The 24,388-nt window shown below is 33.4% G+C and overlaps 1 protein-coding gene and 1 long non-coding RNA gene across 3 annotated transcripts in view; one reads left to right on the top strand and one right to left on the bottom strand.

Annotated features, from left to right (window-relative positions):
* LOC132907358 (uncharacterized) overlaps positions 1-24,388 on the bottom strand; it is a 140,867-nt gene that overhangs the window by 116,240 nt on the left and 239 nt on the right. Inside the window, exon 2 of one of the 2 annotated variants that reach the window (XM_060960482.1) lies at positions 23,627-23,765. In XM_060960482.1, coding sequence (XP_060816465.1) covers positions 23,627-23,731 — 105 coding nt within the window. In that variant the 5' untranslated portion in view covers positions 23,732-23,765. Of the gene's footprint in view, positions 1-19,445; positions 19,672-23,626; positions 23,766-24,388 lie in introns of those variants that run through there. The other variant, XM_060960491.1, reaches the window with a different exon arrangement.
* On the top strand, positions 19,790-23,964 carry LOC132907494 (uncharacterized). The gene is made up of 2 exons (XR_009658184.1): positions 19,790-20,197; positions 21,166-23,964. It is a non-coding gene; the product is annotated as an uncharacterized LOC132907494 (long non-coding RNA).

Raw genomic sequence — 24,388 nt, 5'->3', positions numbered from 1 at the left:
CGTCTGTCGAAACGCTGAATCGAGAAAGAAGTGAAACAAACCAACGAGGGTAGGAGGTGATGCTACGGCCGAAGAGGAAACCAGGACGAAAAGAAGGATTAAGAGCGTGAAGTCTCCACCCTTCCTCGCTGTCTTTATTGATGTTTATCCTTTTTTTTTTTCGCAAAATGTCTCCCGTGTGCAGCTTCTCTCTCCTCCTATGGCGATTTCCTTGTTGGCTTTAGCGTTTCCTTTCAGCGACGACACGTCGCTTTGAGGAAGCAGTTTCCACGGCCCTCTTAATTTGTGCACGTTATCTTTAGAAAGTAGAAATTCGATCCCAGACTCTGTTTCGTCTCCAGATCAGCATTCTCGACATACCATCGTTCCAAGAGTAAACGTTCGCTGTTCTCGAAAGGACTCGTAAGGTGACAATATAATTGTACGGAAACCTAGAATAAGGATCTTTAAAGGCTTTCGGATGTGAGCCGTAACCAACGATAAGAGGAAAAGATTGCCAAACTGTCGTTAACGTTGCAATCAGTGATCTGAGGATTTTTATGCATTTATAAGAAATTTGAAAGTGAGAAACCTGGAGTATAATACTTTAATACTTCTCGGTAGTTGCAGTCATTTTCTACCGAAGTTTTTCTTTTTTAATTATATTCCCAAAAATATGAATTTGCATAAAAATTCGCAGTCTAATAATTATCTTCGTTAGGAGTCGAAAATTGCACTGATAACACGCAGTTCTTGGAAATTTGATGAAACTGGTTGTACTGATATTAACGAAATGTTGGGATCTTTTATTTTTGTATCTAGAAGCGTCAGACAGAATCAAACAGCATATTAGCAATGTTATCCATAACAATGCTCTGTTCTCCTTGTTCTTCTTCGGGTTTGTATCTCTTTAGATATCTCTTTCTCTTTGGATATTTTATCCATAAAACGCGTAGAACACGCGAAAAGCAATATATTTATTATATCAGATATTAAAATCAAATACAGGGTAGATGTAGCGGACAGTTAAAAGCTAATAGAAAAGATTAGGAGCGGAAACTTTGAGTAATGGGATAAGTATTGGATAGATGAGGAAAGTAGCATATGTGTGCTGTAGCATTGTGTGTTACACAAGGAAGGTCGGGAAACGCTGAAGCACCTAATTGAGACACGTAGGAAACTGGAAAGGTGCGAATGCAGGTTAGAAGATGTAGTGGAAAAGTTTTTCGATGTGGAAGTAGTAAGATGGCTGGTGTGTGCGGAAAAGAAAAAGAGGCGGCTAAAGATACTGGAAGAAGAAGATAGTACAGAAGGATATAGGTGGTTTGTCCGAATGAATGTCTAGATTAAGAATCTATGTAAACTAAGTCCATCTTATGGCCGAGGAGACTAAAATTAAATTATTATTATTATTATTATATACTAAAATCAATATTCAAAAATTAAAAATCTACTATATTTTAATAATATATACTGAAATATAATATCCATTTCACGTTATATAAACCCAAGACGAAGTAACAGGGTTGATTGTGACAACTCGAGCTATGAAAACCTCAAGATTCTCAGTATAATGTTAAATACAGCAAGCGCGTTAGATTGAATCTTACGAAACAGTGTAATTTAAAAACCGCATTTTTCAAAAATGTGTTAAATGTTTTTGAAATTGTCATTGTAGGTTTTGATTCAATTAGTGAAAAAAGCAGTGAATACGAGGATGACTTTGCATCGTCTTCGTTGCATCGTGATATCGGCGTTCAGTTTGTTTCTTGACTGAGTCGCACGAGTTTTTGATGTCGATCCAAATGTCGGCTATCTATGTCAGAAGACAGCGTATTGTTATTATATAATAAATTAAAAATGGTACAATCTAGACGAATGAGTGCTAGTGAAATAGATATAAGCGACGTGCTTCGCGAACAAGACAAAATATCGTATTATTGTAATGGTTGCTGTGTAGCATATTTTAGTTTAGACGAGCGTCGAGTTGTGACATTTTGTTTGGGATAATTGGACGTTCTTCAACTCGAGCTAGAAACTTGCACGGAGGATAAATTAATTCTACGTAGATTATTTTGGCATACAAGTAGACAAAGTATCGGGTTTAGGATATTGTAAGTGTCGAGTCGTGTCGTTATTTTGAAAACTTTGATTGTGTATTATGTAAAACATCGAATAAAATTCTGGAATGTTCAATTTCATTTTCATTTCAATTCAGTTAAATATTGTATTGGTTCTACACTGTTAAATATTACATTAATATTATATATATCGCTACAGAAAAACTTAATATTCAACTTCTTAAACTTAATTAATAATTAAAATAAATTATTTCCATGAAACGATATTCGTTTTATCTAAGTACCGAAAACAAAAAAAAAACAAAAAATAAATTAGGATCAGAATCTCTACGAAATAATACCTGTATTAATAAATAATAAATAATTAGAATAAAGAATTATACCAATATACAGGTAAGTATAATAGCAATACTACAATATATACATCAATTCGATACTTCGATTCACCTTAAAAATAAATTTGTTAACCGATTATAACTTAGAATACAGATTATTTTTCACAATACCAACCGCGACGTGGTGTGATTAGTTAGTGTCAGATTTCATGAAGGAATGACTAGTAGAATTTCTGGTTAGTAGAATGTATTACGCATTATGTTCTCTAATTTTGTGTTACGATCAAACATTGCAAAATATATTAGAACAAAATAGAAACTGTGCTCTTCTATTATTATCAAAACAAGAAATATCCTCTTACTGTATTACAGTTCAAATACCTTACCCCTTTGCTCGTTTGTTATGCATGAGATTGTATTACCCCTGATGTAATACAAACTTATACTAATCAAAAGTAGTGGAAGTAGAAAGAGTAGATCTTTTGTCCCTCACATTTAACAATCTGGAATAAAATGACTTTGGAAAATGAAATGATAAACGTCTTATTATGCGTAATATGCAGAAAATGTGTAATTCTATTTATCATGCGTTTATTCGCGGAGAATTAATCAGTAGTGTCAGTCAACGAGGAACTAGATTTCTGTATCTTGGCGAACAGAGTTTAACCTATCAACGGTTTACAAAACCGCATTTGTAAAAGTATAAACGAAGCGACATTCATTATGCAACTGTTTGACAATTTATCAAAAGGCTAAATCGAAACTTAAATTGCTCTGGCGACATTCGTAAATGCGCTTTTATAATTCGACGAAACCAACATGTACACAAAAGAAAATTTTATGTCAAAAGAAAAAAAGGACTCGTTAAACCGCTACCGGCGACAAAAATAACGCATTTCAATTAGAAACGTTAAATTCCATTTCGAAGAGCGAGCCAAAGTTATTTATCAGTGCGAGCGTATGGCGCCACTATTAATAAAAATAATATCACTAGCTATGATCGAAGAGTAAACGTCAAAATAGTAGTATTACCGCGGTGTAGGTGAGACATACAAGTCGAAAATAGTTGTTCGCGATCCGCCACCGCGGACGCATTTAGACGGTCGCGCTAAACTTAGATTGTTTTCTGAACAAACGAGTTAAGAGGGTCCGCGTGAGCACGAGTGTGCGTGACGCGCCAGAAAAAAGCCTCGAAAAATCAGATTTACGGGGATCCGCTTAACCAGGTTTACGGATCCGATTAACCGGTCAATTAAAAACCAGTGTTTACACTGATTAACCAGGTTTCTTCGCCGTTTCGAATCCTGATTTTTACGAATATGTAGCTTTGTTGAAACATAGTTACATATTTTAAGTATGGAATTTTTATCTCATCGTAAATTAATAAAATAGGTATAATGCTGTAAATGATAATACAACCTTTTGTTTGTTTGTATCACGATATGTTAAAAAATAAAATTTTTTTCAACTAAGGTATTTCTAAGAATAAGAGATTGCCTTAGGGTTAGATAGTTAAGAGGTACTTATATAATGGTAATTATAATACTTTTTTTAGAATACGTTGATAATGAATTAGCTGGTAGCAAACAACCAGTAGAATGTTTATAAATGCATTTAGGTATTCCTTTTCCTTATTTTTTAAGCATAGAACGTAATAAAATATTAATTAGCGCAACATAAAAGATTAATCAAAGCAATGTAAAGGACTATAAAATAATGTAAATAAATAGGAACAATTTACGGATACTTATATAGACGCAAATATAGGATAAGACTGTTTTTTTTATCTCGTGGAGAGCCTTTTGTATAATAGATATAACGTTAAAGACAACGTATAATCAATAAACAATTATTCTTTATGGAGATCGCTGTGATTTTTAGATTAAATGTTTCGAACCTCGATTCACCATTGCAATTTATTTTTAATAATTAATTCAATCGACTTCCAGAAACAAGATGTCGTAAAACGATTTGATGACAGCTATTATCAGAATTACTGATAACATGTAAGAAGAAAAGAATCAAGTATTTGACTTTCCATAAAATATAGCAACCCATTTTCATGATCCAAAAATCTCTTATGTCAATCTCCTTTTAAATGACACAGTTTTGTCAAATTTCTTATGGATTGACAATCTTTGTTCATACGATTACCTTCGCAATGCGGACAGTCGAGTAATTCAGTAAAAAGACAAATCTCATACATAGTATCCTCATAATTAATGCGTATAATGCGTGAAATCTTAAGTAAATCTTTGGAATCGACGTATACCTGCCTTTTAGAACTCGTTACATGATCAGATCACAACTAGACACTCATCAGAAGTCAGAATGTGCTAATAAACAAATATCTGCTTCTCACCAAGGTTTTTATCGGAGATCTTTTTACTTTTGGTACTCACGTAATATATACCGAAAAATCAATTACTTTTCGCTTGAAAATGATCTTGCTTTATCCTTTTACTCCAAATTAACATTCCAGAGATGAATACACGATACAAAGGAAACGAACAAGATTGACAGATTGACGATTAATGAGTTAGCTGCGACGATGTTTCTCTTCAACTGAAAGACTCAGGAGCAGGAATTTGTCGTATGGTTATTCAGAAAAAATTAGCTGTATCTCGCGTATTGTGATGCACGTATCGTTGTGCGAAGAAAATTTAAGTTCAGTAGCAGTACGTTACAAGAACTATATTGCCATATCACATGAATGATGTCAGTAAGTGATGAGTAAGCATTAATGTAACAATCACGCTCGTCATTCTAACTCCATATCTGTCAATTAATTTCTTAATTTCATTTAATACATTTTTCCGTACCATTGTTGAGTTTTTCATCATTAATCTGCCAATGCCCCCACCACGTCATATATTCCTATCTTGCTTTATCTCGTGCGACTGCGAGTATATGTATGTATATAGATATACAATGATTATGATTATGGACCTATTACAGTTTAATTAACGCTCCGCTTATTTGTGTTCATAAAATATTCTTTATTTGCATTGAAAGAATAAAACTTTCTGAATCAAAATACCTAAGATACGTACGTAGAAGTCAAATGCGTATGATAAGGATCGCTGAAGAGGAATACAAGCAGGAAAGAAGTCACATGCGGCCGCGAGTTGCCCAGCCCTGCTGCGGAATAATCTGACGCAAGCTTCTGCTTGGCATTCCAAAAAACCAAATTCCATAGAGAAAAACTGCGACACGCAATGAAATGAACGCGAGCGTCCTCGTTCGTTAGTCCACGTCTACAATGACATCGGCCTGACAAGCAATAATGTTAAGTAATATTTACTAACAGGCAGGACCGACCTCGGGGTCTCTGAAGAGGCCACGAATCGTTCCTAAGGGTGCTCTCGCCCATTCTCTCTCGCTCGCTCACTCTTGTCGAGGGCGCAGCCACCATCAACTAAATTACTCGCGAGAACACGACGTCACTTACTTTTCTTTTCTCTCGTTTCCCACGCAGAACACTGCCGGTTGAGAATTTTGGCATCCGCACAATCGCGTTCCTGAACCGTCCCTTCAACTGTCGCATTCTAGCGAATTTATAAGTATCTTCCTCATGGCATTCTCGTGATGTTTTCGTGTAACTGTATTCCAAAATCGAATTATCACTATGGCTTCTGATCCGTATCTTAGTCTTCTTCAGTTTTTAAAAAGTACAAAGTAAACCGTTGAACAAAAGTGCGTGTAATCTTCATTAGAAAATATGTATCGTAAAACGTAATTGGCGGCTAGTTAAATATGCTCAAATGTCGATAGTGAAGCGGTCGTTTTGTTTATACATATGATTCATTACGGAAAGTGTACCGTATATATATCTACATACGTGATAACCAATGCAGTATCTTGATGACTGCATTTACTACTAAACAGAAGAAGATAAGTTTGAACAAGTCGGTTAGTTTTGTGCGACACTTCAAGATCTAACACAGTAAAGTGGCATAAGTTAACATATCCGACATACAGATCGATATGCACAACAATTTTCATAGTCTGATTATATCCGTCATTTCCATTGTGAATTAATTTTCGTCTTGATATACATTATACTGCACAATTGCTTGAGATATTAAAGTGTATTTCTTACATGTAACGAGCAAAGATTACAAGCAGTCTACAAAAATTTTCGTAAATATCTATAAATACCTATGGCTCACGTTGCTATCCTTAACCTACGTTAATACCACTTCCTATCGCATCGTGTTTCTAAAAAAAAAAAAAAAATAATAATCTAATCTAATCTGAAAATATTTATATGGTTCGAAAAATTTGAAATGATTAGACAACTAAGCAAAACGGTGCTGTGAAGATTTCATTTTGTTGATAGCGAATGAATGCTAAACGAATATTATTCGTATAATGCAACGTTAGATATGGATTCGCGTAGATCTCATCGAAAATGAGATTCTACTGCACCGTCGACTACCTTGTCAGGACATCGTAATTCCTCTCTTTTCCGTATTAAATCGCGTTACGCATCGATTTCACGAGAGCATATCGACGTATGAAGTAGAAGGTCGACCATAAAGTTTATGGTGCGAAGGAACGACGTATATCTATCTGTGTTCTACTCTTTTCTACGGATCTCGTTACGCTTCGTCTAGTTCGAGGAACGGATATTCCGTTGTCCGTGAAACTTTTAGCGATATTTTTCTATTAACCGTTTTATAATTGAAAAGATGAAACATATATGTCATAAAATAATAGCAAATACATTGGACTAGATAGATTCAAAGGTAATACAATATATGTAAAAAACTGAACTTTAATTTAAAAAATGTTAACGCCAAAAATTACACGCCATCAAGATGTATTCTCATTTTTGGATCTCGTTGTATACGCTTGAAGCGAAACCAATGTAAGCATTTGATATAGTAACATGACGGCGATGTCCATCGACGACATAAGTGGCACCCTCATGATTCTCACCCATCACTCAGCTCCACCCCATGGACTATGCCATTGATTATCTCCCTCGCTCCTATTGTCTTCTCTTTGTCCACCTTCTCAACCTTGTCCGGTCCGTAACTGTATGAATTCCGACATCCTCGTTGTACGGCACCCCTGCAGCTTTCTTACGGGGTAACGTACCACAAAGCCTAAACATGCATTAGCAGCAAATGGTATCGTCACGTAAACTCGTTTCGGAACACCTACGGTCTACGCTGAATACGAACAAACATACGTTCACGATACGTTCGTAAGTGGCTCCAGCCAGTGAAAACGTTCTGTCAATTTCTTGAAGCCTTTAAGAAGACACGAGTGCAGCTAATCAATCGTTTTAATACATTTTTTGTATTAATAAATATATAATGTACTAATATATATATATAATTCATATACATTTTCATAATTATAAAAGCACGTGCTTTGTTTCATTTCCTATCTTGTATTTCGCATCTTCAGTATTAAAGACGTAAGATATAGAATTAGAATTAATAGCCAAGAAACAACTTCTCTAAACAAAAATTGTACACTTTTAAAAGTTGTCTTTTTACACATTATACATAACGACAAGATACTTCCAACGTTATATTAACACCTAGACGATATGCACAGTGAAAGTAACGTAAGTATAGCACAAGTAGGTTACAACAGAATTAAACAAAAAATACTAACAGTTTAGAAGAAATGATCGTTTTCATCTTCTTGAAGTGTCAAACTTTATTTTAATTCATAAATCATCTCAAGTGAGTTTCTCCGATTCCAGGATTATTTTCTAACTTTCCAATTTCCTACTAGATTCAGTTTAGATTGTTAAATATTCAATGCGTATCGTTGAAAAAAATATCTCTTTTTTTATATCAGTATCACATCTAGCTTTGTCACCGTTTTAAGGACCCACTGATGGTAATTTGCGCCTTACGCTTGCCACCTATTTAAGGTAGATACTCGTGCTCATATCATGGGTCATTTGGCACAGTTGATCAGCTGGTCAATTAAAAACCTGTGGTGGACGTCAGTGATCCGTGATATGAGCAGGTAAGTATACCTTAAATAGGTGATAATCGTGAGGCGTACATGGGTATCTGATGAAATTCTGCAACTCTAGACACCAAGAATACATTGCGACACCGATTCTAAATCCATATAAAACTCACGAGCATATTTATTTTGTTATAGTTTAAATCAGGAGCTTTGTAAGCTATAGATCGCGTAAAAAAATTACAAGATCTTGACAATTTTTGCGACTACCATATACCAGTGAAATGAAAAATGTCGCTCATCTGTCATCAAAGGATCATGAAAAATTCACTGAGCCATTAATCGACATAGATATAAAACACCGGCTTTTTAAAAAATCATGTAAATGGGTTTTTACTTTACTGGAATTAGGACAGAATTTCCAGCAATTTCTACAATAGCCTTATAATCTTTTATACTACGTATTTATAGCAAAACGACGTTTCCGTCATTGATAATTGTAAAATCAAAATATCCATCAATTTTAAAGAACGTTGAAGATACTCCGTTATATCAAATATTCAACCAATATTTAATTCTTTATGGAAAAATAAATTAGCTCGTTTGTCTCATAGATATCCTTTGCTTTTACCTTAATAAATAGTAATATGTAATGAAACTATAAATATAGCGAAGAATTGTTAAGAACTAAACTTGTTTGATTTATTATCGATTAACGTTTGTTAGTATATTTATTTTATGTACCTTCTCATGTATATAATTGTGGTCGCATACAATTTTTCCAGACAAAATGCGGTCGCGAATAGAAAAGGTTATAAAGCGCTGGTTTAGATTAAATTTAACATTTTTTGTATGTCCCAAATTCTTAATTATTTATTAATTCCTAAAAGTCTAAAATACGTTGTGTGGTTATCGTATTTGTTTCAATCGCATAATTTTTTCACGCAGATATTATTTCCAACGAACCAATAGTTTCCTGTATTATTTCAAAACAAACCAATAAATCTGCAATAGTAAAACTAGTCGTTGAAAAAGTACGTTACATCATTTCACGAATTATTATGATTAAATGTACAATGTTCCGACAAATAAAAATACACGCGGTTAAAGCTTCATAGAAGAAGCTAGCGGAGACGGAAGAATTTGACAAGGGTCGTTTCTTGTTATAAGACCCTTGTATTATTACTCGCACATAAAGATTCCGTAACGGTAACGAGTATAACGAGGACCATTAGCAAGAAATCCGTGATAAACAACTCCAACGAGAAACCAATAAATGATAGATTTCTTCGATCGCGGTACGTTTTAACGAAAACGACGGGAGACCAGTTGTCAAAGAGAAGAAAGAGAAGAAGACAAGAGAGGAAAGTGGTAGTCATGCTGGAAGTCTCGTTAAAACGTCTTCGAGACGATTCAGGGTGGAAGGATGCTACTTTCCCATTTCCTCCTCGTCTCATGATTTGCTATCAAAGACGCCATCTTGAAAGCGCTTTAAATCAATTTATTAGCTTCGTTTTTAATCACCCGGCCGGAGCGTTCGGACAGTCCACGATGGAGAAGGAACGACACCGCGAAGAGAAGGACCGAAAGAAATTGCAAGGCAAGCCCTTCGATCGTGAAAATATTTCTCCTTCAAAGATGGTGTCCTTCGCCTCTTTTCCCTTGCATCTTGATTAAACAATCCTACGGCATACCGAGGGGCTTGTCGTTTCGAAATTACCCACCGAGATTATATTCCAACTATTTCCGTTATTCCTATAGCACGCACAGCGTCCTGTGTTTCTTCGGCAATGAACGAATTTTTAACCGAAGGAAAACATTGATCCGTGTTCTGGATCGTTATCAGAATAGTGTGAATTTTATATTATTTTATACATATTTTCCAGGATATAATTCAGAAAGTAGAATCTCGGTAGGAAATTGTTTTATCTGCCAAATACTATAGACATCACTGTATTTTGGATATTTCCTGCACTTTTTCAGACTATACGCAATCTTGGCGATCTTGCATTTTCAAATTTCCTATGAATACATGAAAAGCCGTGTCTAGTCATTATGAAGATTCCTTCATTAGTTCTTTATATATATATACTTTATATGTATTACATATTACACAACAAAATTATTATTAATTTTTCTACTATATTCATTCGAATGAAATGAATTCGTAGTTAAATATTTGATCCACGTGTTTAAAATAAATGTTTGCTGCTCAGGTATGAAAGTTGATTAAAACGTTAACCTGGCAGGGAGAAAAAATCATTTCTTATATTTCACGATCTCATTTACAATGGATCAATATGAAATTGTGAGGGTGTTTAAATAGTAGAATTTAATATGATGTTCGAGAAGAATTCAAATAATAGAGATACTTTTGAAAGCAATAGTTGAGAATAGTCTCAAGAATCGAGGTCTGTGAAGTAGATGAAGATCTTCATTATGCGATCGTTTCAATATCTTAAAAGTCTTTATTTTCGCACGTGGTTCTAACATTGAATAACAATGACTTCTTACTATCATGGACGACTTTTGTTATAAAACAGTTCACTTCAAGGAGGTAGTATACTACCATATATTGGGAAACTTTCTCCTTGAATCATCTGTTTAGAGATGTACGAGAACCATCGTTAACTTGCACGATATTTCGACATAGAGGGAAATTCAAACATCTTTTAAATGACACAATTTTCTTTAAAAATGTTCTACTTCCGACAAATATACAGAAATCCTATAACAATATAATAGAACAAAGCAATGGGTTATAAAGTGCGATTATCGAAAGTTATGAAAAATTTCGACGAAGTATTAGTCAACGACGAGATAATCTTTCTTCCCCAATGCAAAGATCTCACGTATGAAATTACAATTTTATTAAAACCGCGCGAGGAATTTGAAATTTCAAATTCCCTGTGAAACAAAAGTGATTATAGGAGATATTGAAACGCATTTTCTTTCGCGATATATAGACTAATCAAGTTATCTACACGCTCGATTCAATCTCTCTCTCTCTCTCGCTCTCCATCTCTCGGGAAGGGGTCTATACGAGGTTGTTTCGTGACAAGGTAAGCTAAAGCAATTGCGTTTCACCAATAAGTTTAGTCAACGATCACAGAAACGTACTGAATCCCTTTGATCTTGGCATTGATAAACGAACTTGCCCTGCCAACAAACATTCCCCAGATTTCATCGTGCGAGCATCGAGCACCATGAACAATAAACGAGCTATAATTCAGCTATATCAAGCTCAGAGATAACCAGTTAAGTCTGGAAAATTAATTTAGCGCAAACGGGATACGACTGTGGTCAATCGGCTTGTCTTTCCGTTTCTAAAAAAACCTTTTCTACCTGATTGCAAATAATTTCATTTACAATTTTCATTTGTCATCGTTGTATATCGAAATAGATATCGAAATGAAAATTAGTTTCTTAATTAATGTTTCCTGGCCCCTGAGATACGTCAAATCAATTACGTATTATTAATTACTTTTTTCTTTTTTTAACATAAACATGTACATATTAGATTGGCCAATACGTATAAGTAATGTCGGATTCTTCCCTAAACATTCGTTTCTGCCGTTCTACTTGCGAAAGCAACAGACTATCGATAACCTGTATAACGTCCATACGATCTATAAGCTGGCATTTCGAATTTCGTGCAATTTAAAAAGTAATTAATTACATTTGCTTACATTTTTTTAATGTTTACTTTGACTCTAAGATGAACAACAAGAAGACGTATTTCCGTATTTCGCAATTATGAATCATAATTTCATAGGTCATATAATTTCAAAGGTAAAAATACTGTATAAACAGCACAAAAGATGTACGTGGTGTAGGAATGAAAAAATGGTGCAAAGATGGTTCAAGAAGTTTCCTGATGGAGATTTCGATCTTATCGATGGTAAACGACTGTCGAGATCGATAACGATCAAATTTACAATCTAGTAGTAGTAGAAAATAATCCATATTAACGCACAAGAGTTGGCTGAAATGTATTCGACGTTGAAGATCATTTGCATTAACTCTTGGTATAGTTTCATATCAAAAAGTCCGACATTACCCTTTAGTCAATCCAATATGTATGTGTGTATATATATATAGATATCTCTTTAAGAGAAAGATTTGTTGGAAACAGCGAATCGGTGAGTTGTCAAACGGTGAAACGAAAAGGTCGCAAAAGCAATTCGAGAGTTACATTCACAACAGGATGAAACTATTTTCCTGCGTACTGATCCCTTTCTCAGTCTCAATTTCAGAAATGAACTTTACTCATTACCCCATCCGTGATGAGACTGCGTTAGTCCTTCCTCGACACCGGCTAACTAATGCAATTTTTATCTTTCACGATGATGACAGTTCTGGCGAAAGATTTAAGATTATAAGAAGAAAGAAGCCTGCAATGGAATGATACACACAAGAGTTGTTAAAAAGCGTTAATTACTATTGCTTGTTACTACAAAAATCTCATCAAGTTATAAAGCTTGAGGAAGTTCTCGAAACTTACAGTTTGGATAAATTTTTATTGAAATTTTAATAAAAAAAGAAAAAAGAGAAGAATACAAATTTAACTCTGTTTATGTACAGAGGACCTTGCTACTAATTGTTTTCGCGATTGAAAAATGTTGGATTAAATAATATAATTTTCTATGAAACATATTTTCTACGAGACATGGGCAAATTGTAATTGAGATGAAAATAAGATTATAGTAAATAATAAGTCATTTCGACCAATTTACTGTTTTTATTTTAAAAGCAACAAAATTTTATCTTAAGGTCAAATAATTTATTTTGCAATAATTTTTCATTGTAGTTAACGATTTTTATTGAAATAACGAATAATCTAGAGTGTTAAACGCTGTGTTTCAGTTATGAACAATAAATCCAGATTCTACAAAGTAATAGCATACGCTTTCAAAATTCTCCTCGTTTCAATGACTTTACTTGAATAATAAATGTATACTAAGCTCGTTTGCACGAGACAACTTCTACTTCTGGCACAATTAAACAAAATAGGATCAGATATTATTCTCCCGGTTTATAAGTTTATATAAAAGCAAGACATATTAGTATTATCATTAATTACATATTTGAAAAATAGTAGAAGAAGAAGCATTTAGCACCGATTTGAAAGTTTCAATCAACGTCGGCCAGATTTCCTTTAGGCAGTACAAAGGGATGCAATTTCAAGTTAAAAATAAAAAGGCAATCAATAAGAAAAGGAGATTGGCTATGAAAATTGGCTATGTGATGCACGTGCTCGTTGAAGAATCATATTCTTCAGTAGCATCGCGCTTTATTGAGACATGTACCGAAAATTCTATTTAGATAAAGCCAACGACAAGTACCGCGAGGCTTTATTCGCTCACCCTTTCGGATGGAACTTCCTGTGAGCTGCAAATCGATAAAAAGGGGAATAGAACAACGCGACACTGTTTCGTCGGGTACGGACATAGGCACAGGATTTTTAAATCCACGACAAGGAAAATGGAACAGCTCCGGAATAGAGATTTCTTTAACAGCACAGCTAGAATAGAACGAAACAAAAGCAGCGTTGTAGCAACATTGAAACAGGTGTTACAGATCTTTCGATTTCGTCTCTGCTTCTTATCCGAGGGGTAACTTTCCAAGATTGAATCTTAAACTTTGTTCAAATAAAACTTGAATTCAAGCAATTTAGCTGGAAATTTATCTAATTTGATTTCAAATAATGGATACTAATACATTCAATGACGATATCGATAAAATCTATAACATTACTTTAGTTTTAATATTTCTCAACAATCTAACGTCGCGCGTCCGAGTTACATTTTTAACTAAAACCAAGTAAACGACAATTCTCTTGTTTCTTTTCGTCACAAAAGATAGAACAGGAATCGTTAGAAATCCTGTCGCATTGGATGTGTTGAAGAAATGTTACAAAATGCTAATTGTTAGTATATATCTTTTCTAATGAGAGAAATTGCAAACTGATTGTTACAAATTCTAAAGAAACGTTATTAGAAAGAAGAAAAATACTCAATTTGGGTAAGGAAATCCGATCAGAAGGAGAAATATTTTGGAACTCGTTAAATTAACAGCGAAAGTTTCTGTGCTAAGTAATAAATAAGTGAATAATAATAAGTAATAATAATAAGTGAAATAAAAGAACATAAAAATCCATTTGTATATTTCCATGTGAATTGTAATAATACAGTAACTTTATTATAGCAACTAGTAATAGTTACAATAAAAAAGAAGCTGCATTTTAGGTGTTTCAATAAAATTCAAAATAAAAGAACTCAGAAAACTCGATTAAGTTGTAAGTACTTATATATGTATAAAATTGTTGCTTCTTCTTTTTCCTTTAAATGTTACAATCGTGCATATTTTTATACATAACTGTGAAATAGCATGTATTAGTGTCCCAAATAGTGTAAAGGGAACAAGGTTACAAAATATTTTCGGGCATATTTTAATTTACGATCAGGTGGCAAATAACGAATCTACGAAAACAAACGGCTTACAAAATTAGATGAGAAACGGATCGTTTTTTTGGAGAAATTATATTCGTGCGTCACGTTGATACAAATGAAAAGGAAGAGATGTTCCGTGATTTCAGGATTTTCAGGTCAATTCGCTGAATCATTGTCTGGCAAACAACCCAGTAAATTTATGTTAATTTAGTTTATTCGTGAATTTACTTGGTGTTCTAAATACCTATGTTTCCAACGTGTTTCAGGAAAGTTTTAAATACTACGTTTAACGTAGTTGTCTAATAATCATGATTTTATTTTACAATATAGTATGTAATTTTTCTTGAGTTTAATTTTCATTACGACAAAGATAATAAAACCTATTATTTAGATATTAAAAATAGATATTAAAAGTTAATTAAAAAATTTGAATTTGAATTAAAAAATAAAGTTTTCAAAAGTCTATCAAAAATATCAATAGATTAACACAAGCGAATAAAATATTGCCAGAAGATTAACAGAAAAATTGCCTATACGAGAAATATGCACATCGTATCGAACAGAATGATTTTTCACGTAGGATGATTCTTTTCTCACAAAAGCTCTACGAGAATAAACCAGTATTTGCTGATTTTTAGTCGGAGAATAAACTGTTAAATGCCTGCAAGTTAGTTTTTCTATCGCAAAATATCGAAGCAGCTTTATCTTCGTTTTAACTGAGGCCATGAAGTTTTTTGTGGAATAAATGTAATAAAGGCTGAAATCAATTTTTATTGACATTTAAAAAATACTTTGAAAATGCGTGAAAAAATAGATAATATATCTCTAATATGTAACAATATCGAATATTGTTTCAAAATCTTTCTATTATTTAATAATACGTATATCTCTAACAATAAGTACATATATTCGTATCATTAATATTTGATTGCTCCTTTCTCTTATTTTTTTTTTGGGGGGGGGGGGGCTATAAAGAGAGAAAATGAAGTTTTTATTAAAAAAGAAAGAAGATAATTTGAATAAACTGTTACATAATTAGATTCTTCTGACAAACGTCCCGTTAATGGGACAACGTGCATAGGTTATTATATAAATAGAAAGATACAAGGAAGTATTTATTGATCGATATAATGAAAAATAAAGGGGGCAGAAGAACGTGTGTGAACGAACCATAAAGGCGCCCTTATTATGTAGTTTAGTTTATTTAAACAAAGGATCTTCCAGCTTACCTGATTTTAATTTAAAAGATTAATGTAAAAGAACAAAAAATCCCATTTTTTTTATTTATTTCCATTGAAACAAAATTAATTAAAAATTTAGCTTTTGAAATTAAATTAAGAGTTACAATAGAGGTGGTTTCCTATTTTATCCCATTAAAACGAACAAAACCTTGTAAAGCGTACACAAAGTAATTTTCATATTGAGGAATATATTAAACTCGTAAATTCGTGATACAAGTTTAATTATTAACTACAATGTAATCATTCTTCTTGAAAAACTGATTTAAACCGCAGAAAACGAAGAATCCAAGTATGTATGTAATTTAATGAAAGTTCAATCGACTATAGCAATAGCGCAACAAAATGTCAACCGTGAACAACAATCACCTTAAAATAATTCGTTTATAGCAACCCTTCGAGCTATCTGACCGAGTGTTCAAAGGACGGGCACGTATTCTGCTCAACAGTGCGTAATCAACTTTTTTGCAAACTCCTAAAAACGCATTTACGCTTACGATGCATTTTGCATGCACTTCTGTGCATAAATTGTTGCTCGTTCCAAATTATTTTTCGGCTCTCACGACAAAACGACAGTAGTTTTCATTTTTACAAAGAGATTCAAATCTTCTTTCTACAAAAACTAACTCGAAGTATATTCGCTATTCGTACTACGATATTTCAACATAAAACGGCTATATCGTATTGTACATCTATTTGTATTGTATATTAAATACGAGCTATTGAGTGACGTAATGTTTTAGTTTAACATAGAATTAATACATCATTCTTTGACATGTCAGTTTTGCAATGTTATACGTACAAAAAAATGGTAACACTGTAACTAACGAACTGAATAATCTAACTATGAAAACAAGTAATTATAGGATTTACATGATTGAAAAACAATGTTATTAATATAATATTATATTTATAATATTAATATAATACTTCAAATGAATTCGGGCATGCTACTGAATAATCTTCGTTCTTCCGCATTGGAAAATTATCAAGGAAAAATTAATAACAAAGAGCTATCAACTGTTAGATGAAGTTAAAATAGAGGGGAACAGGTGGGGAATGTGATATCCAGTATAGAATTCCAAGGTTAAAAGAATTGTTACCATTGATAGAAAAATGGAAGGGAAGTAGAAACTTCTGGCTAATTTTATACTTCTCATTATTTTGTAGAAATAAATAGTATATTACGCGTTAAAGTAAACTACATTGTAAAACAAAATTCTAGTGTTTTTATTAATTATAAATGAAGAAATCACAGAATACAGTAAATTTTTAATTAACAATAAAGAATTATAGCACGTTCAAGTATTGAATACATAAAATCAGGGAAATACGATAAATTTATAATGCTGAAATAAAAATTGGATATTTTCGTTGTAACTACCTTGCTCATTGACGAGTTGTAATTTAATTGCTTCGAACGATCTTGTCATTTTAATAATTGAAAACTGAAATGCTCGGAACGTCTAAATACGATATTGATGAAAATGAGAGAAGCTATACGAGAGATGCGGCTCATCTGCAAGTGGCATCGATTTCATTTTATAATAACGTGCAATGACCATGCTCATTTCATTGTTATATTCACGGCTGAAGTTATCTGATTACCGTGTCATTTGATGAAACTTCCGACCCTCTCTATTTCTATCATCCGTCCATTGTCATGGTTTCGTCCAGTTGAACCGATAAGAGAAGACAAATCATACTTTAAATTACAAGCATAATGATACCATCCAATAAAATGTATACACTTTATTTTCAATTCATAAAAAAATTGTAAAGAGATCTTTTAATAATATTTGTTAAACAAATCCTTGTTTCACAAAAAACAAAAGATATTAATATTTTTCAATTCATATTTATCTCTATAATATATTGGTACAAAATATTTGTAGAATTTTGCAACAACTAACAAATTCTTCTTTATTAACGTTATTTAGAAGATTAGGTACTCTAATGGTAATAAAAGTTACTTCTTTAAAATATTATTCCTCGTTTAATGTAATTATAATTAGAAGATAAGTAATAATAAGTTGTTCTTTAAATATATGTAACTTTAAATTAACGTTAAATATACGTGTGCTGGTAAACAATGTAACACACTATACCTTGTATAATTAAGATTAAAAGGCAAATAATATGTTAATTCACTTTACCATTTGAACGAAGTAATTTTCTTATATTTCTTATTTATTGATAATTATTTTCCTATTGTTTCAATTAAAAAATCTGACTTCTAAGGAACAGATGAACAATCATAAGCATATTCCGGTAAACCACCTATACCTCGCCTATAACTTGTAACAAAAAACAAAATCATGTTTAATATTAAGCGAGTTAAGAACATTATAAGAAACATAAAACACGCGATCGTTACAGATTATGGAGTAATTCTTCGTATGCCTTGCTCATATATTGTCTATCGTGAATTGTACGTCGAGCATAAAAACATAATTCTATAATACATAATACGTAATACGCACAAACTGGATCGATATTCCGCATATGTCGTAAAATACAACAAATCCAGTAGTCAACGCGTAAAAAAATTAACGAACGTCAAACATTCGAATACTATCTATCAACCTTTTAACTCTGTCATAGATGAAGTGAATTATTTTTCCCATCAATTGAAGTCATGGGTATAGAGAATATAAAAATATGTTTCCATTTCTGCAGTTATATATATGTACTGTTACATACGTATGTACATAAACAACCTTAGAAAACAAACAATTCCATTCCATTAAATGTCAATTTAATAAAATATATTGAATATATTCGGCGATAGGAACCATTACCCCCTTAACATTAACCCTTTTAAAGAGGTAAACGGTTGTACACAAAAAAAGTAAATTAGTTTTACTAAAATAAGCATATGTGTATCTATTAAGCACTTGCTTTGTCTCAAGCTTTCTGTTTTTTAATTTCCGCTCACGAAAAGGTTATAACTTTCCAAAAAACATATATATAGATATGTATATCGCACGACGATGTATCGCGAACGAATCGAATGTCAACAAATATGGCAGACGATGAGAGAGAGAGAAGTCGCTCGGATCTATCCTGCAAATGCAGTCTATACACAATGAAGCTAGGCAATCGAGGCAATCGAAGACGTTCATCGAACCCGGAGGCATTGTCGCGCACGCGAATAGAACCAGTGTTATGTATATAGACGGTAACTAAGGTGTATACGTGTGCACAAGTATGTGTACGTGTGTATAGTACTGATACTACATGTTATGCGAATATGCATCAACACGATGTGCCGAAACACAACTTCCCTCTGCTTTGTCTGTAATCACACTAGCTAGAGGATAGAGAAAAGGAGATTTGGAGTGGCGGTGACCGCGCGTCTTTTCGATTGAGGAACGTGATACGTCGTGCGTGCTCGTGCGTATTCGTACTGCGACTCACCGGGTAGGGAGAGAACTCGTCGTGTAGGACCACCCAGCGACGAGCGTCGTGTCGGCCCCCAAAAGACAAGCACGTGGAGTACGGTATCATGGTGACGGCGGCGACAAGAAGGGGGCGTACGATCCGCTCGAACCTTGTCACCGAGGACGTCGCTACTAATTGTCGTCCGCGTCGTGACTGCCGTTGTCGACACGTTGTATTTTTTTTTTTATTACCACGTCTTTTCGGCCGAGCACGTTTGACGTTTAGCGGCGTTGGTAGAACGCGCCTCGCGCCGCACCACCGAACAACCGAACGGGTTAGAGAAGCCCACGATGGAAAACAAGAGGCGACCGGCTAGCCCGAAGGACCACGAGACTCGAGCGTAGCTAGGGAATCACGACAGCTGATTGGTCGACGGGAGTACCACCGCCGTCTGCCGACCATTGCGCGCAACCGCATCCGAGAGATCAATGAGACTCGAGCCGAAGAAGACACTCACCTAGAAGTACCCGAACACTCACGAGCGCGTGCGAGGTTCACCGAAGACAGGGCTGCCTAAGAATCGGGTCGCGGTGCCGCATATAGTCGATACGGAGCGACGTTTTACGTTTGACAATTGACAATTTTCTTCCTCGATAGCTTCTCTTCGAGAGATAAATCGTCTGACATTTTCTACTCTCTAACGCACACCGTATATATAATATAAACATATGGGCATATGTGCTCCACATATTTTTCAGTGTTCATTACTACTAACGGTGTTGAGATTGGTATGACTGTGATTACTCGTCGATTATGTCATTTTTTGTCTGACAATTGTAACATTTAATTCGGTGGTCGATGAACGTTCAACCCTGCTACGCCCATTCAGTTATTTTCTACCAAATTATATTTTTCTAATGTTAAAATATTTCTTCACAGTTTGGAAGAAATATGAAAGATTTTCCGTTTCAATTGTATGTTAAACATCTTAAAACATTGTAAATTCTTTTTTTCTTCTAAAATGAGTGCTAGATTGAAATATAAAAATTCGAGGATTATGATAGGATTAATCGACCGATGTTTAGCGAGCAGAACTCCATTTTTATAGTTGCAAAAGTAGTCGCAATTCGATGGAAGGAATAATAATAGATATAGTCCTTATTCCGGGAAGTAAACAACAATAAAATACGTTTATGTTTGTGCCTATACACTTTAGGATACGTTATATATCGTCGCATCCTTCATAGAACTGAATTGCGTTTTCCGTAATGATTGCATTTATGAAGTTGACTTTAGCGTACGTCACGCAGAAATGTACGTGCAGGTGGCAAGAAGCTGCCTAGTTTAAATTTAGCAGTATCGCGTGCAACTGATGCATTTTCGCAGGGTTAATTGATTTGACCTGAAGGAATCGTCAGTGTTGTCAGTAAAATATCAAACGCACGCGCGTTTATAAATATTACACATAATGTTCTATACTATGAATATTATAATGCTTTCGCAAAAGTTAAATTCCATTTTTTTATTCTTATCTACTAAATGTAACTGATTTCTTTCATATATTTCCATTTTGTTTAAATACTCAAAAAAGTCAGTCACTACTAAAGATCTGTCATTTAGTAGAATAGCTAGATGTTTGTTACGCGTTATTTTTAACTAAAATCTGTACGATAAAAGCTGATTATGTATGAACAAGCGAGGTTAGGGGATGCGTGCACCACTTGTAAACGTAATTCCCTGGCCGTTTGCATTACAGATCACCTCAAGGACGATGACGCACACTACTTCCTGAATAATACGGTCCGTGTTACGTCACTGATAAGACGTCACGCGTGCTTCGTGACACAGATGACGAAACACTGTAAAAGGGAGTAATTCAAATGATGGCGAAAAAGAAAGCTAGATGACGTAAAAATCAAAGAAGGAGGATGAAGAAAATGTGTTTCCGCTAAAAAAAAAAAGCAAAGAGGAAATAAATAAGATCTATATAATACATAAAATAAATAAAAATCTAATAAACAGAAAAATTTAGAAAAACAAAAAACAATGGAAAATAAAAGAATAGACGGAATAGCAGTGGAAGATATGACGAAAAAAATATGAAACGTTAAAAAAATGAATGCGAAAGAGATCAACGAAGGTAGAAATTAAAATAAAAGAAGCATAAAAGCAATGACAAAATGGAAGATATAAAGATCAGTAAACAACAAGGATATGAAGTGAGACAATAGAGCGAAAAGAAGAAGAAAGAAACGTAGGGATGCTGAAAGACCAAAGTGAACGGAAATAAAGGAGATGGCAAAGCGAAAGAGAAACAAAGCCATAAATATAATGTGTGAAAAGAGATGGTAAGTAAAAAGAATAGCAGAGTGAATGGGGGAAATAAATATAAAGAGAACAAGAAAGAAAAGCAAGAAAAAGATGAGGGTTAATGAGACGAAAAATAAAATGAGTGAATAGGAAGGGTTGGGGGGAAAAAAGGAGGAATGAATTTCATCATTTAATTTTAGCACGATCGCGTGCAGCCGATGGCTGCCGCAGGGGCATGTCATGGCCCAGGGAGTCGCTTGCAATATCGATCCTAACTTCACGCACCTGAAGCGCACCTCCTCTCCCATATGAAAGGAAGCTTGTTGCCGTTCCCGTTATTACAGCTTATCCCTTCGATCATCACATTCTTTCTTTTATCCTTTAACACCTTTTATCCTAATAAATATCGTACGTTGTCTACATTGTGTGCAACAAACATTTGACAATAGATAGTAAACAAGCGATTATTGTATGAAATTATTCTCAGATTTGAACATCTGCTATTTTATATATTAGACCGCATCGTCTCAAGTATCGTTGGTTTTAGTTTTTCCCATTTGCAAAGTACTCTTCCAATAAATTTAAGAGGCATCCTGAGTTTAAGTTCGCGGCATTCTTATTGAAAAATTTCGCACGCCAGAAATAATGTCCCAGAAGATTATATAGCGTTCTCGCAATAGTTCTCAGAATTCTTCAGAGTTTGGGTTCGAAATATTTATCGAGCATAGAGAATTAATTTGAAAGAAAAAAGCACTTTTAATTTTATTAGATTCAATCAGTATTAAGTATATTTGTGTTGAACCGCGGTTGATTTTAATATTAGTAGTAATATTATTATTACTTGGGAATCGAAATAATCGGAATCTTACTATCTGCAAGAATATGACAATTAATGACAGAATTACCGAGAATCTAATTTACAAAATTCAAAGGAAATAATATTTATTTAATGCCCGTTATATTATATATCACATCAAAATCTTTTTAACGATTATGATTCTAAGATCGCGTTTATAATATTGACCTAATATTCAGAGTAATATATAAATAATCCTTCGTTTTGTAATGTTTAAACAAATTCTGTAGTCTTCTAATTACATGGTCATAAAAATATGAATTTCCATTAAATATCTGCGATCCAATTATTATAAGAGGGAAAAGGAAACTTGAAATTAGATTTAATTTCCGTCTTCATATTTAATGAAAGATATAACTTTTAACTCTTGAGATTGTTTTAAATTGTTGTTGCTATTCCAGTTATCCATCGACAAATGAACCGAGTTAATTTTAACACGAGGATTACCTAATGTTTATGCACATGATAGATCGTATACGTTCAATAGAAACGTTCCTTTGGAGCCAGACGTATCGCGAACATTATTCAGTGTGCATAATACAAAGACTATGAAACGGGACTTCTTTTATCATAAATTATATTTGACGTTACATTCTACATAAATATTTAGTTACTTACGAACTTTATGAATCGATCACATAAGAAACGTTACGTGTTCTTGTCATGTATTTTGTCTTCTATAGTACTGACAATTTCATTATCTTTACGTACTTTAATTTTTACTTCTCTTAATAAAGATATCATTTCAGTGGAATTTTGCTACGAAATCAAACAACGTGATGAAATTAATTTTGGGGACGTAAATTCTATAATTAATAGTAGTATTTGTCATATTTCGTTTTCTATAATAAAGATTTATAATATAATATAATTTATATTTACATCATAAAATGTAAATATGAACCTACTCATGATTTTATCTCAATAAATCACTGATTTGAAAGTAGATTTTTGTGTCTGGTGTATTAACAGTTATGTTATAAATGACATGTTTATTCATCAATTAAAGATATAAAAACAGGATAAAAAGTCGAAAAAAAAATTGACTTACATGAAGGAATGTCACGATATCTTCTGAAATAGTAACTCCGCCACGACGTGCGAGAACTTTCGGAGGAACTGCAATATCCAAAGCAAGTTTCGATAATTCCACCATAATGGTAGATGCTTCACTGATTCTCACCCGTTTTCTTTAAATTAAAAATATATGAATCACATGACTGAGTAAAAAAAAGACATATTACATATGTAATATCAATTCCACTAAATATTTAAATATTTTTTAGACAAATTTATTCATTTAGTCAAACATGCAATTTACACGTCCGTCGAACTGTATGATGTTCTTGATCGTGGTAAATAAACACGTTCGATAAGATCATAACCTCACTTTCACTTTTAGTTTTAACCATAGAAATCCCATAATTATGAACCATAGATAGTTCAATACGTACATTGTATATAGCAATTATGAGTGATATCCGATAATATGCTTTTTAAATAAAAATATATTGATTCAATTGTAACAACTTAGAAAGTGGTTAAAAACATATCTGTAATATACAAAACATTTGAGATTATCACTATGAATGATAATTAATATTCAAAATATTTCGTGATATATATTTTGAATATCTTTTATATGACAAACATACGAAAAATATAAAATTGAACAATTGTTTTGAATATTTAACGCGATACATACCAACGATTTTTTAAATTTAAATGTCGATTGTATTTGACGAAAGTGAGTCCCGTGTAACTATGATGAACATGTTCGTTACCACACTTTTGCCGCCAAAATTTTTCAAAT

Source organism: Bombus pascuorum, chromosome 1 (assembly GCF_905332965.1).
Source record: "Bombus pascuorum chromosome 1, iyBomPasc1.1, whole genome shotgun sequence".
NCBI classification, from domain to species: domain Eukaryota; kingdom Metazoa; phylum Arthropoda; class Insecta; order Hymenoptera; family Apidae; genus Bombus; species Bombus pascuorum.
This window is presented reverse-complemented; position numbering and strand designations above follow the sequence as displayed.